General features: G+C 38.6%; 1 protein-coding gene across 1 annotated transcript; it reads right to left on the reverse strand.

Annotated features, from left to right (window-relative positions):
* Positions 1-232: 232 nt before the first annotated feature.
* LOC141710994 (uncharacterized) lies at positions 233-2,688 on the reverse strand. Its single transcript, XM_074513459.1, has 2 exons — positions 1,449-2,688; positions 233-1,191 (listed from the first exon to the last, which is right to left on the reverse strand). Exons 1-2 carry the CDS (start codon positions 2,489-2,491, stop codon positions 480-482), a joined length of 1,755 nt encoding a protein of 584 aa, XP_074369560.1. The 5' UTR covers positions 2,492-2,688; the 3' UTR covers positions 233-479.
* Positions 2,689-13,065: the final 10,377 nt, after the last annotated feature.

A 13,065-nucleotide genomic window follows, 5' to 3' on the forward strand; every position in this document is an offset into this window, starting at 1 on the left:
TTAGTGCCTGCTATAACCACCAACGCTAACATTATTACAAACCCCTAACTTGCTATGGAAAGAACTTTTTTTGTATATGCCCCTATGAGGAATACATTGTTAGTCGATGGGATATTTATAGATAGTAATAAATTAATAGATAATGAATCGATAGAGATTTTGAGAAAGCATTAAATGTATAGATAATCATTAACATTAATGTACTGCAATTAGGAAATGGATTGGACTGGAATTCTGGACTGTATTCATTTCTTCATTAGTTCATTCCATAAATTATGAAAATCCAATTAGAATCTTGTTACATTGATTTGACCCTTGAAAATTCGCAAGTAAATTATTGATAGTAATTTTTTGAAAAAAGATTATTACATAAAAAAGATAACAAAATAAATTATTATAGAAACCTAGATATTAATAAATAATTAATTCCTGAGATATTGATGTATTCTAAATTATAATTATGTTGTTCCTTTGATCTGTCATTTCGCATTGTCTGAGGACTCTTGAACTGAAGCTTGTGACAGAAACATCGTTGTAGCAGATGTCATTGTTTGATACTGTGGAGGTGGAGGCAGCTGAGATGCCGGATTCTGCTTGTAATAGACTTGTGTTGGTTGTGCATATTCATAACCATAATTAATAAGTGGAGCAGGAGACTGTGAGGAATAAGGCATTTGAGATACATTGATGTATTGCTGCTGATATTGATTAGGCTGAACTTGCAGTTGAGTAGGTTTGGTAGCAGAGGGGGCAATAATGGAAGGATTTTGTGGATATCTTAAGTCCTGTGTTACATTAGAATCTGTAACATTCGGTTGAATTGGCATGTTGTATGGTTGAACTTGCTGGACAGGCATCACGTACATTGGGTATTGTTGATCGACTTGTTGGTGATATTGAGGGTGTGCAGGGGGAGCATAAACGGGGTAGTATGATGGGACTTGCACTTGACCTGTTGCGGTGTGTTGGAGATAATGCGTTCCTGGTTGAAAATATTGTTGTTGCTGCTGAGGTTGCATATACACTTGAGCTGGAACTTGCAGCCCCTGGATTTGAGAATTTGAGTCTGAAGTTATGCTGTCTGGACTAACCATTCCATTTGAAGCAGGCCTGGTGGCTTCCCTTGTGGCAACTTGAGTTGCATCTTGAGATCTTCTTGAAAAAGAACTGGCTGATGTAATGCTATTATCACTGACAAACAAAGCCATTGAGAAACGTATACAACTTACCATCTTTCCAAAAAAGTAATTACGAAACAAAGTTTATGGATTTAAAGAACTATCTTGAAAAAATAACTAAAGAGACCCCCTAGTTTAGAACATCTTGCAATCTATTTTTATCACAAATCATACGACTAGTTCTTTTTACTGAATACAAAAATAGGTGATGTATAATAGAATAGATTTTCCAAATCTTGAGCTATTAAAATAGATTGTAGATATAAGTACCTTGCTACGGAATCAGGCGAAGGCAAATTGTAAGCATCATGCCCAAGTTTTCGCTGCACAGGCTGCAGAGGCAGTGGTGGTTTCCTGAACCTTGTTGCAGCTCCCTGATCCGATTTCTCATCATTCAAAACAAACCGACTTTCATTTTCACCTGAAATATTTGTAGAAATAACAACAGGAAGAGGAGGCAGAGCAGCAGACACCATCACAATCCCAGCTCCTTGATTCTGCATAGCAACATTAGTGTTCATTTGTGAAAATTGATCATCCAATCCGGCCATTTGATCTTGCAGTATAAGCCCGTCATTGTCAGAACGAACCCCAATGTGTGGCAAGTTAGACATAGAAGGAGAAGAAGAGCTTGATCCGAATGAAGAATGTGTTTCTAAAACTACTGGCGACTCGAGCATCCTCATATTTTCGTGCTGTTTCCTATCACCCACAGTATGTTCCGGAGATGATATGTTCTCCATACAATGATTATTATTGACAACTTGATCATGGAATCCTAATAAGTTCTCCATATTAGCAGCTGAATCTGATAGTACTCTAGGAATCAATCCAGCTCCATTAAGAGCATCTACAAACCAAGTCTCAGATTTCGCGTCATTAAGTAAGCATCCCATAGAAGCTGCGGTCTCAGGCTTTGCAAGAAACAAAAACAAGCGAATTCTAGAGGATTTCAATGATGAAACAGAAGTTATCCTGTCATACTCGTCGATCATGTTCTCCAAGTCCTCATCATTAGAAATCGACACAAGAGAGTCAAGTTCCTCATCCGGGAGCTGATACTTGAGGTGAAAATGCCGGCCATGGAGGAGTGTACTAGAGAGCCTTGAAGAGAGGTCAGAAAGTGACGAGAGACGGTCCATTACTACCATTCGTGTTTCTCCGCCTACATAACAAAGAGACTTGTCACGTGGACGGGGAATAATGTGTCCCCCGTAGCTGCACATTACGCGTAACTTAGTATCTGGGACGGCGTCCCAGGTATCACTATTGCAAGGCAAGGAGAAGTTGGACGATTCGTTAGGTAATGCCATAGTAGTCGTTGAATCGATTTAGAGGAGCAGCGGATATATTTATGTGGGAAATAATGCTGAGTTTGCTTATGACGAAGAGATGTGCTCAAGGTGGAAGATAATTGATAATCACTTTACGTGCCTGTTACTAAAGTTTAAACTGAAGAGTATCCCCTGTTTTACGAACTTTGTGTGCAAACAAATCTATATTGATCTGGTTTGCTTATCGAACATTGTATTTGGCTGTATGCACCGGATGTGAATACCATGCCAAACAAAGAGGACAATTATTATTTAAGATAAAACAAAAACCAATAACTGCTAGATTCAGAGTAGTACACGTACACGTGAATTAGGAGTGGGAGTTCGTGTTCAAAAGCCAATGCTCATGGATCTCATCTCACATTATCAGATTCTTCTGTTCCAATATTTACGCATTTAAAGTACTACTCTAGCATATAAAACTCTGTGGCTAGTGTCAGAAGAATGAATGTATGCATCTGAAACTTTTGTATCATTATTTATGAATAGCATGGCTACCTTTACACATAGACAACTTCAATAAACAACTAACAAAAATTACCTTACAATAAGACTAATATTGTCGAATAAATACAGCACAATTATCTAGAATGTTCATGAAAGTACGAAGAATAATTTTTTGAGTATTCGATTTAATTTATATACTTGAGGAATTACGTATTACTCCCAACTGAGTTGCATTTACTAGAAACTGAGTTGCAATTACTAGAAATATTCTAGTTGCTTATTTGCAGTATGTTGGTTATAGGCCAATAAGACCCATTGAACGAAGGCCCATTAAGCGGTTATGCTACTGGGCCGAAGGACCTCCAGACCCGCGTAATGAAGGCCCACGGAAGCTCAGGCCGAGACCCACAATTCACGGACCGTTGGACAGAACAAGGGACATAATGCCCCATTTTCCCTCCCTCCTTAATGATTTGTAACGGATCAGCATTCACTGCAGGATTGGGTATAAAAACCCTTGTGAAGTAAGACAAAAAACAGACACATGCTCAACACTCTACTTCTCTTGTATTACTACCCTATTTTTACAGCCAGATTCTGATTCTCACACCGGAGGTGAATCGGGGGTACAAACCCTCGCATTCTCTTCACTTTTAGGTACGACCGAAGTCATCTTCAATACAGCCGAAGCCTGTTCACGCGACCGAAGGATCTGGGCGTAACATTTGGCGCCGTCTGTGGGACATACGAGAGTTACAAGTTGGGAAGACTATGACAGAAATTCATGAGCATTCACCGTCACCTGGTTTCACCGAAAAGGGACAACCATCCTCCCTAGTTGACGAGGATGGGGTTATCACGCTAACCCCTGAAGAAGAGGCCTTACTCCTAAAGATTCGGGCGGAAAAGGCCGCAGAGAAGGGTAAGACCAAAGTTGATCATATTGACAAAGAAGCGGCAGCGCGAGCCAGGAAAAGAGAAGCCGATGCGCTCCGGCTGAAAGCCCTGTAACTGCAGAGGGAGGAAATTGAACTGCAAGAACAAGCCTTGAGAGAATTGTTATTCCTAGTGGACTAACAATGAGATTTACAGAAGGGGGGTTGAATGTAAATCTCAAAACTTTTTCAAGTTTTGAGCAGTTTATGAAGGTTGTGTGTTCAAGAAGAACAAGTGTGTGAATTGCTTTAAGCTAATGCAGACAGATATATATTCAAGCACAAATGTAAAGAACACAACAGACCTTAAAAACTTTTCTGGTGGATTTGTTGTTCCACCAGAGATGGTATATTAGAAAATCTGTGATTAAACAATGTTGATCACAGCTGCATCCTAGTACAAACTAGATGAATTTTCTCTCAATGTTTTTCTAAACAGCTCTGGAAAATCTCACACTAATTACTAGCTTCTACTTGGTTTATATATTACCAAGTGTACAAGTGAAAAACAATATAAAAATACAGTAATAAAATAAGTTCTTCACTTGCTTCTTTTCCTGTTCACTCCAGTACTTTGTTGACTATTGCATCTTTGTACTGAAGAAGAACGGCTGCTTTTTCTGTTGTTCCTGAAATTCGGCTACCACATCTCAGTTGTCTCTATCAACCCATGTGCCTCTGTCTGTAGGTACAACTACCTCTTATCAACGGCTAATCATCAGAACATCCATTGAGACTTTCATCCGTTGATGCACTCATCCATTGAAGGATGTTATCCGTTGATGACTTTATCCGTTGAAGCTTTAGAGACATCCGTTGAAGCTTAGCTTCTTATCCGTTGAAGGTCTTTAAGTCATCCGTTGATACCACTTCACTTATACAAAATTACAAGGCATGAAGTATTTATAATTGGCCTTCCTATCTGCATATCATCTAGTAGTCAACATGACTCATAGTTTCTCTCAACTTCCAAGAATTACATTTTAAATACAGAGACTGAAATATGCTACAACACTAAACTTATTTCTAAGTAAAGCTACACCATCAACGGATAGCCAAAGTGGTCTTATCCGTTGAGGCTACAGACACTAAATTTCTACTTAAGTATTTTGTTAAACATATCATCAAACTAATGCACATACATTCCTAACAATCTCCCCCTATTTATGTCTAAAAGAATTGTAGGCATAAATTCAGGGTTAACTTGATGATAACAAAACACTTAACAGATATATGAATTGAAACTAAGTAGAAATTTAAAAATGCTGCAAAAGTGTATGTACTAGGAGGTAATTGAAGATTTACAGTGTTTCCAAGGACACTCCTTTAGTCTGAGCAGATCATCTTTTTCTTCTTTGTTCCCTGGTTTTCTTTCCTAGCCTTTTGTCATTTTCCTCAATTTGGAGTTGGAGTTGTCTGAAGAATTCAGCTTCATCTTCAACACTGACATCCAACTTAGATTGCATTTCTTTGAGAGTTTCATTGCTGGCAATCTTGAGTTGGTCTTCAAGTCTGAAAAATCTTCTGACTCCTTTATCATCTCTAAATTCCATCAACCAATGAGGTGATTTGTGAATTGTAATTCCCCTTTCTTGAATGAGTAAAGTCCTGGGTAAAGCATTGGGCTCCCTCCAAGTTTTCCTTATATTGGCTATCTTGTTGAGAATTTCAGTCTTGGCAGTTCTAGTAAAGCCAGAATCCTTTTGTATGGCTGAAAAGACTCTAATCAAGGTAGAGTAGCCTTCATCCAGAATCATGTGGAGAGGCCATGTTCTTTCCCCAGCTCCTTTATATCTGAACACTAATCTCTCTGGTAGCTGTCTGTAGGCAGCTATTCCCCTTACATCCTCCAGCTCATCCAGATAGAGTTCAATGTCTGAAATTTCTTTTATGTCACAGATGTGAACATAATCATCTTTAGAAATGGGTGACTTAGGCTTAGGTTTTTGTTTTTGAGTGAATTTCTTAGAGGTTATGGGAGGTGTAGATTTTGGTTTTCTTTTCTGTTTCTTTGGTGGTGGAAGAGTGGTTAGAAAGGTAGGCAATTTGATAGTGTCCCAATCAATAGGTTCCTCTTTTGGAATGATTGGTTCACCATGGATGTTTATTGTGGGATCAGCAACAAGGGGTTCAGGTATGGAAGATAGTGGTTTAGATATAGATTTGGTTACTTCAGTGTTATCTCCACTCCTTCTATGTGCCTTGGCCTTTCTTCTGTTTCCCTTCTGCCATTCCTCTCTTTCTTCCACACTCTCACCAAATATACTCCCTAAAACCTCATCTAGGTTTGTAGTCTTGTCTTCACCCCTGACTTCAATCCCTTTTTCTTTTTCAACTAGACTTGACTTTAGCTGTTGTTCAAGCTTTGCTTGTGCTCTTTTGTCAGCCTTTAATTGCTTGGCTTCTTCCTTCTTGGCTATTGAGAATTTGGGATGTCCTTGCATCACACATATGCTCTTTCCCTCTCTAATGATAATAGCTCTATTTCTCCTTACAGCCTCATCCATGGACTTTTTGAGATAGGCAATACCCCTGCCTAAAATCTTGTTCTCATCATCTTTTGGAGGAGGAAAGTCCACTTCTTTTAAAGGATTCTTTGTTGAGTCCTTATTGGATCTTTCATTGGGCTTGAGGATTATAGCTTGTAGTTCTTTGGAAGAAGCTTCTCCATCCTTATGACTCCCTACTGGCATGAGCTCCATGTTGATTGGTTCAATTTTTGTGTTGTGTTTCACAGATGTTGATTTGTCTTGTGTAGAACCAAACAACAGTTGCAACCTTTCATCAATTCTCCTCCTTTGCTCTTTCACTTGAATTTCAGCTGCTGCTAGCTGAATCAAATCAATTCCATCAGGCTTGCCCTTGATTTGAATGATTGGAGAAGTAGTGATGGCAGGAACTAGCACTTTAGATATGTTGACTTTTGTAGATGGCTCTCCTTCCCCTTCCCTTATACTCTCCCCCTTTTTGTTATCATCAAGGAGAGGGGTCAAGCCTTGTGCCTTTGCCAGCTGCATTAGGAGACTGGTTTGAGATTGTTGATTGTGAAGAATGGTGGCCACAGAATCTTCAATAACTTGAACTCTGTCTTCTAACTTGGCCAACCGTTTTTCAGTAATAGATTCTTTCTTCAATCTCAAAACCAAGTCCTGCAATGTACCATAGGGCATGACTGAATCCAATTTATCTGAAGTATAGGTTTTCAAGTCAGCAATATCCTTCCTTAGATCATCCATACCCAGATTCTGCTTCACTTGCTGCAGCTTCATGAGATGCAGTGAGTCCAGGTGAGCTTGAAGGATAGCCTTGATACTTGCATGTGAAGTATTCTGAATGGCCTGTTGAATAGTGTTGATTTGTTTGACTAAAGAGACATTGAATTCCACTGATCTGTACTCCTTAGTCAAGGCCCATTCAGGTAGATTTGGAATTGAACTAGGGCCTTCATCTCCCCCTAAGTTCATGCTTCTATCAAAAGAAATAGAGTCATCATCATCAGAATTTGCTCCAAATTCCTCAGATGGCTCACCAGCTGTAGAAGGCATTTTGTTAATGGCAGCTTTATCCCTTTGAAGAGATTCTGTTGTGTGCACTAGATTTAGTGACCTTTCTGCTTTCTCATTGCCCTGAGCAGCCAACAGTTGATAGGCTGTCACAGGATGAGTAAAAGTGTCAGCATCCAAGGAAATGTTATCAATTACAGCTTTGTAATGTTGCTGAAATTGTCTTTCCTTTTCAGCATCATCCACAATCATTGACTCATTAGCAATGGCTGGTTCCACCCTTGTATCTACTGTACATGCTTTTCTCTCTTTTTCTCTATGTTCTTGCATCAGGGGCTCCCCCTGGCTCACACAACTCACTCCCTCACCTTCACCTACTAAGGTGGTACTCCACTCACTTACTTTTGCCATGCTGGAAGAAATAGCATGCATTTTTGAGCTCTCAATCTCTCCTTTTGCCTGGGAGCAACCCAGCCTCTCACTCAAATTGTCACTCCCTTCCCTCAATCCTAAGAGTGATTGCACAGTATTCATGTCTTCTACACTTGGGATTAATTCAGTTATTTGTGTAGAGACTGTCAACGGATGTGGAATATCCGTTGAAGGTGAAACTGATGTTATCAACGGATGACTGCTGTTAAGCTTATCCGTTGAAGAACAACCACTTGTCAACGGATGAGTGATATCCGTTGAAGAAGGAAAAGAAGTTGAAGTTGAAAGTGATATAACTGTTGAATCTGTGTAGATTGATTTGAGATGTGGTGACACAGATCCTTCAATTATATCTGAAAGAATTTGCGGGTGATCCAACAAATCATCTAATAGATGATGATCACCTGTATTTGACTGGGGCTTCTCCCTGAGTTGTAAAGAGGGAGAATCAGGAATTGATGGGAATAACATATCCACATCCAGAGATGGTGATGAAGTGTTTGGTGATTGATCTGTGATTATTGTGAGAGAATGGGGCTGTGACTCCACATTTATTGGAGTCACATCAAACTGAGTTTGAGAAGGCATAGATACAAATGGATGTATCTGTGCAGTGTGTGCACCCTGTGTAGAAGATTGGGTTCTGGCCTTCTTTCTTCTAATAAAGGCTTTTGTTGGTGAGTGTTTGGCTTTAGTGTCCCTCCCTCGTTTGTTCTGTGTTCCTGGTTGGGAACTATTTTCAATAATAACATCCTTTTGGGAGGATGCTACTAGGGGTGTGCTAGATACCTTTTCAACCACCACAGCTTTTTGAGAAACTGTGGCTTGGCTAGCTTGGGAAGCACTCAACTTTCCTTCCTTATCCTGGGGGTTTCTTTGATGTTCACCCCTCCCCTCACCACTCACTCCCTGTTCACTCACCTCAGGGTTAATAGTTAGTGTTACAACTGTTGTCTTTTGAGAAACAACAGAGGTGGTTTTCTTTGTCTTTGATTTTGAAAGTTTAGTTTTGGTGACCTTGGTAGAAATCTGTTGGGTCATCACAGATTTCATGGCCACACTAGAAGATAAAGAAATAGAGGGGTTGGAAGAAGTAGGAGTTGTAGAAGCAATTACCTCACCTACCTGAGGTGCATTCATGATTGGTAAATATACCAATGACACACTGCTGTTAAGATCCATTCTCATCAAGTCTGCAAGAACTCTTTTCTCTTGTGCCCAGCACTTGAGTTTATTATTCTCATTGATTATGACTAAACCTTCAGCAACATGGTTAGCCAATAACATAAAGAATCTAGCATAATAGATGTTATTAGGTCTATTAGCTTTGTTACCTAATCTAGTACCTAATTCTAGCATCACATAGTTGCTAAAGTTAAAATACCTATCAGAAACAAGCATATAGAACATATTAACCAGAGATGAAGTTATGGCATCAAAATTACTAATTTTCCCAGAGAAAACCTTTATAAAGGCATCCCCAAGGAAACTCCATTCTTTCCTAAGGCCTTTTCTTCTAATACTCCCTAAATTAGCAGAGTTAAGAGAATAACCTATGGAATCTAACATGCTGGATACATCACTATCAGTGTGTGGTGTCATGGCATTGTTTTCAGGTAATTTAAAACATGCTTGTAAATCATCACTGTTAATACAGTGAGTTTTACCTTTGAGAGTGAAGGAGATAGTCATATCCATGGAGTTGAACTCAGCAGTTGTCCAAATCTCCTCAACTACTTCACAGAAAATTGTTGGGGCTTCCAGCATTGCATAGCTAAGTTTGCAGTTTTTGATGAAGTCCATCATTTTGTGATAGTCTGAGTGGGCTTCATTCTTCTCTACCAAAGCTATGAAATTGTTCTTTTCATAGATGAACCCAGATTGAGACATAATCTTCACGACTGGTGCCATTTTTGTGAGTAGAAATTGCAGAGAATAACTTGAAGTTTTTGCAGAGAGAAAATGGTAAATGCTTGAAATTTTAAGAAAGCGTAAAGTAAAAATGAACAATCAGAAGGACTTATATGCTTTCTCAAATTAAAAAAAAATAAAAGAAAGATTTATCAATAAATATGCGTTGGTGAATTTCAGTCGTTTAAGAATAAACTGTAAGTATTCTAAAAACTACCTTTAAGACCAATACATACAGATGTATGTATGAGTATCAACGGTTAAGAGAATAGAATCAACGGCTGTTAAACACCTGAATCGACTGATGTGACATTTCAACGGATAAGGCAAATTGTCATTCGTTGAAGGGTACTTCAGTTTTATCCGTTGACGGATAAAAATTCCAGAAATGTATTTGTCTTTCAACGGATAATGATTATCCGTTGATAGAGCAATTTTGACTTTCAACGGATAGGGAACATCCGTTGATGGAATAAACTATGTTAAAAGTCAAATTTGTTCTTAGCAACTAATATATTTCAGGCTTCAATTCAAATTGCAATAAAGACATGAATTTTAAGAATAATTAAGCATACCTAGCTCACTTACCAATCTTGTGAATGTTGATTCATCAAGTGGCTTGGTAAATATGTCAGCAATTTGTTGTTCACTTGGAACAAAATGTAGTTCCACTGTACCATTCATGACATGCTCCCTAATGAAGTGGTACTTGATATCAATGTGCTTGGTCCTTGAGTGCTGCACAGGATTCTCTGTTATGGCTATGGCACTTGTGTTGTCACAAAAGATAGGAATTCTATCAACATGAAGTCCATAGTCAAGGAGTTGGTTCCTCATCCATAACACTTGAGAACAGCAACTTCCAGCAGCAATGTATTCAGCCTCAGCTGTAGAAGTAGAGACTGAATTTTGCTTTTTGCTAAACCATGATACAAGCTTGTTTCCCAGGAATTGGCAGGAGCCTGTTGTACTTTTCCTATCTATTCTGTAACCTGCATAGTCTGCATCTGAATAACCAATTAGATCAAAGCCAGATTCTCTAGGATACCAAATACCTAAATTTGGTGTACCCTTGAGATATCTGAAAATCCTTTTGATAGCAATTAAGTGAGACTCCCTAGGATCAGCTTGGAATCTAGCACATAGACATGTAGCAAACATTATATCTGGTCTGCTAGCAGTTAAATATAAAAGTGAACCAACCATGCCTCTATAACTTGTAATATCCACAGACCTTTCAGTCTTATTTAATTCAAGTTTGGTGGCAGTGGCCATGGGAGTTTTTGCAGATGAACATTCCATTAAGTCAAACTTCTTTAAAAGATCATAAATATATTTAGTTTGACTAATGAAAATTCCATCACTAACTTGTTTAACTTGTAAACCAAGAAAATAGGTTAGTTCTCCCATTAGGCTCATTTCATAATTACTTTGCATTAGCTTAGCAAACTTTTTGCAAAGTTTGTCATCTTTAGAACCAAATATTATGTCATCTACATAAATTTGAACAAGTATACTAGAGCCATTAACATCCCTAAAGAAGAGAGTTTTATCAACAGTACCTCTAGTGAAGTGATTCTCCAAAAGAAATTTTGATAAGGTCTCATACCAGGCTCTAGGTGCTTGCTTCAGTCCATAGAGTGCTTTCAACAGATAATACACATAGTCTGGAAAATTTGGATCTTCAAATCCTGGAGGTTGACTTACATAGACTTCCTCCTCTAATTTCCCATTTAGAAATGCACTCTTGACATCCATTTGATAGACTTTGAAATTGGCATGGGCTGCGTGGGCTAAAAATATTCTGATGGCTTAAAGTCTTGCAACAGGAGCATATGTTTCATCAAAATCTATTCCCTCTTGCTGAGAATAGCCTTTAGCAACCAGTCTGGCTTTATTCCTTATGATAATGCCATTTTCATCCATCTTGTTTCTGAATACCCACTTTGTGTCAATAGGACTCTTGTTCTTTGGTTTGGGTACCAGCTTCCATACTTGGTTTCTCTCAAATTGGTTCAGCTCTTCCTGCATAGCTAATATCCAATCTGGATCCAATAGAGCTTCTTCCACTTTCTTAGGTTCCTCCTGAGACAGAAAACCACTATACAGACATTCATCTTGAGTGGCTTTTCTTGTTTGCACTTTAGATGATGCATCACCAATGATCAGTTCAAAGGGATGATTCTTGGTCCATTTCCTTTGTGGTGGAAGATGTGCTCTAGATGAGGTGGCCTCAGTATTGTCATGATGTGAGACAGAGTGTTGACTAGTTGAAACTCCCCCTGAGTTATTGGTCCTTTGCAGGGAACTTGGAGTTCTATCAACTGATGATGTAAATCGATTATCCGTTGATGAACCATGATCAACGGATGCTTCATTTTGTACTTCAACGGATGATGCACTATTTCTTTCAACGGATACTGCATTATCCAAGGGCAAGTATTGAATCCCTTTTGAAGTGTCATCTCCATCAGTCTCCTCTTCACTATCATCACAATATATCTCAATGTTGTCAAATTTGAGTCTCTCATTATGTCCCTCATCTGTTAGTCCATCAATCTTTTTATCATCAAACACAACATGCACAGATTCCATAACAATGTTGGTTCTTAGATTGTAGACCCTATAAGATTTTCCAGCTGAGTAACCAACAAATATCCCTTCATCAGCCTTTGCATCAAACTTCCCTTTATGGTCAGATTGATTCCTCAGTATAAAGCATTTACATCCAAAGACATGAAGAAAGTTTAGAGTTGGTTTTCTTCTCTTGAACAACTGATAAGGAGTCATGCCTTTAGCTTGATTGATCAAAGAAATATTCTGAGTGAAGCAGGCACAATTAACAGCTTCAGCCCAGAAATATGTTGGTAACTTTGATTCTTCAAGCATTGTTCTTGCAGCTTCAATTAAAGATCTGTTTTTTTTTTCAACAACCCCATTTTGCTGAGGTGTTCTTGGAGCTGAGAACTCATGCATTATTCCATTTTCTTCACAGAACAGCCTTAATGTCAAATTCTTGAACTCAGTTCCATTGTCACTCCTGATATTTCTAACCTTCAAGTCAGGATGATTGTTGACTTGCCTGATGTGATTGATAATGATTTCACTTGCTTCATCCTTTGATCCAAGAAAATAGACCCATGAGAACTTTGAGAAATCATCTACAATCACTAAGCAATATCTTTTTCTTGCAATAGACAATACATTGACTGGTCCAAACAAATCCATATGTAGCAGCTGTAATGGTTCATCAATTGTTGTTTCAAGCTTCTTTTTGAATGATGCTTTCCTTTGTTTGCCTTTCTGACAAGCATCACACAAACCA

This window comes from Apium graveolens, chromosome 3, assembly GCF_009905375.1.
Source record: "Apium graveolens cultivar Ventura chromosome 3, ASM990537v1, whole genome shotgun sequence".
Taxonomy (NCBI): domain Eukaryota; kingdom Viridiplantae; phylum Streptophyta; class Magnoliopsida; order Apiales; family Apiaceae; genus Apium; species Apium graveolens.

Bases quoted from the DNA above. Each gene is read 5' to 3' on its own strand.
- LOC141710994 (XM_074513459.1), bottom strand. From the start codon at position 2,491: ATGGCATTACCTAACGAATCGTCCAACTTCTCCTTGCCTTGCAATAGT. The intron at 1,192-1,448 runs GTACTTATATCT...TTTGTTTGTCAG, and splicing joins TCGCCTGATTCCGTAGCAAG to TGATAATAGCATTACATCAG.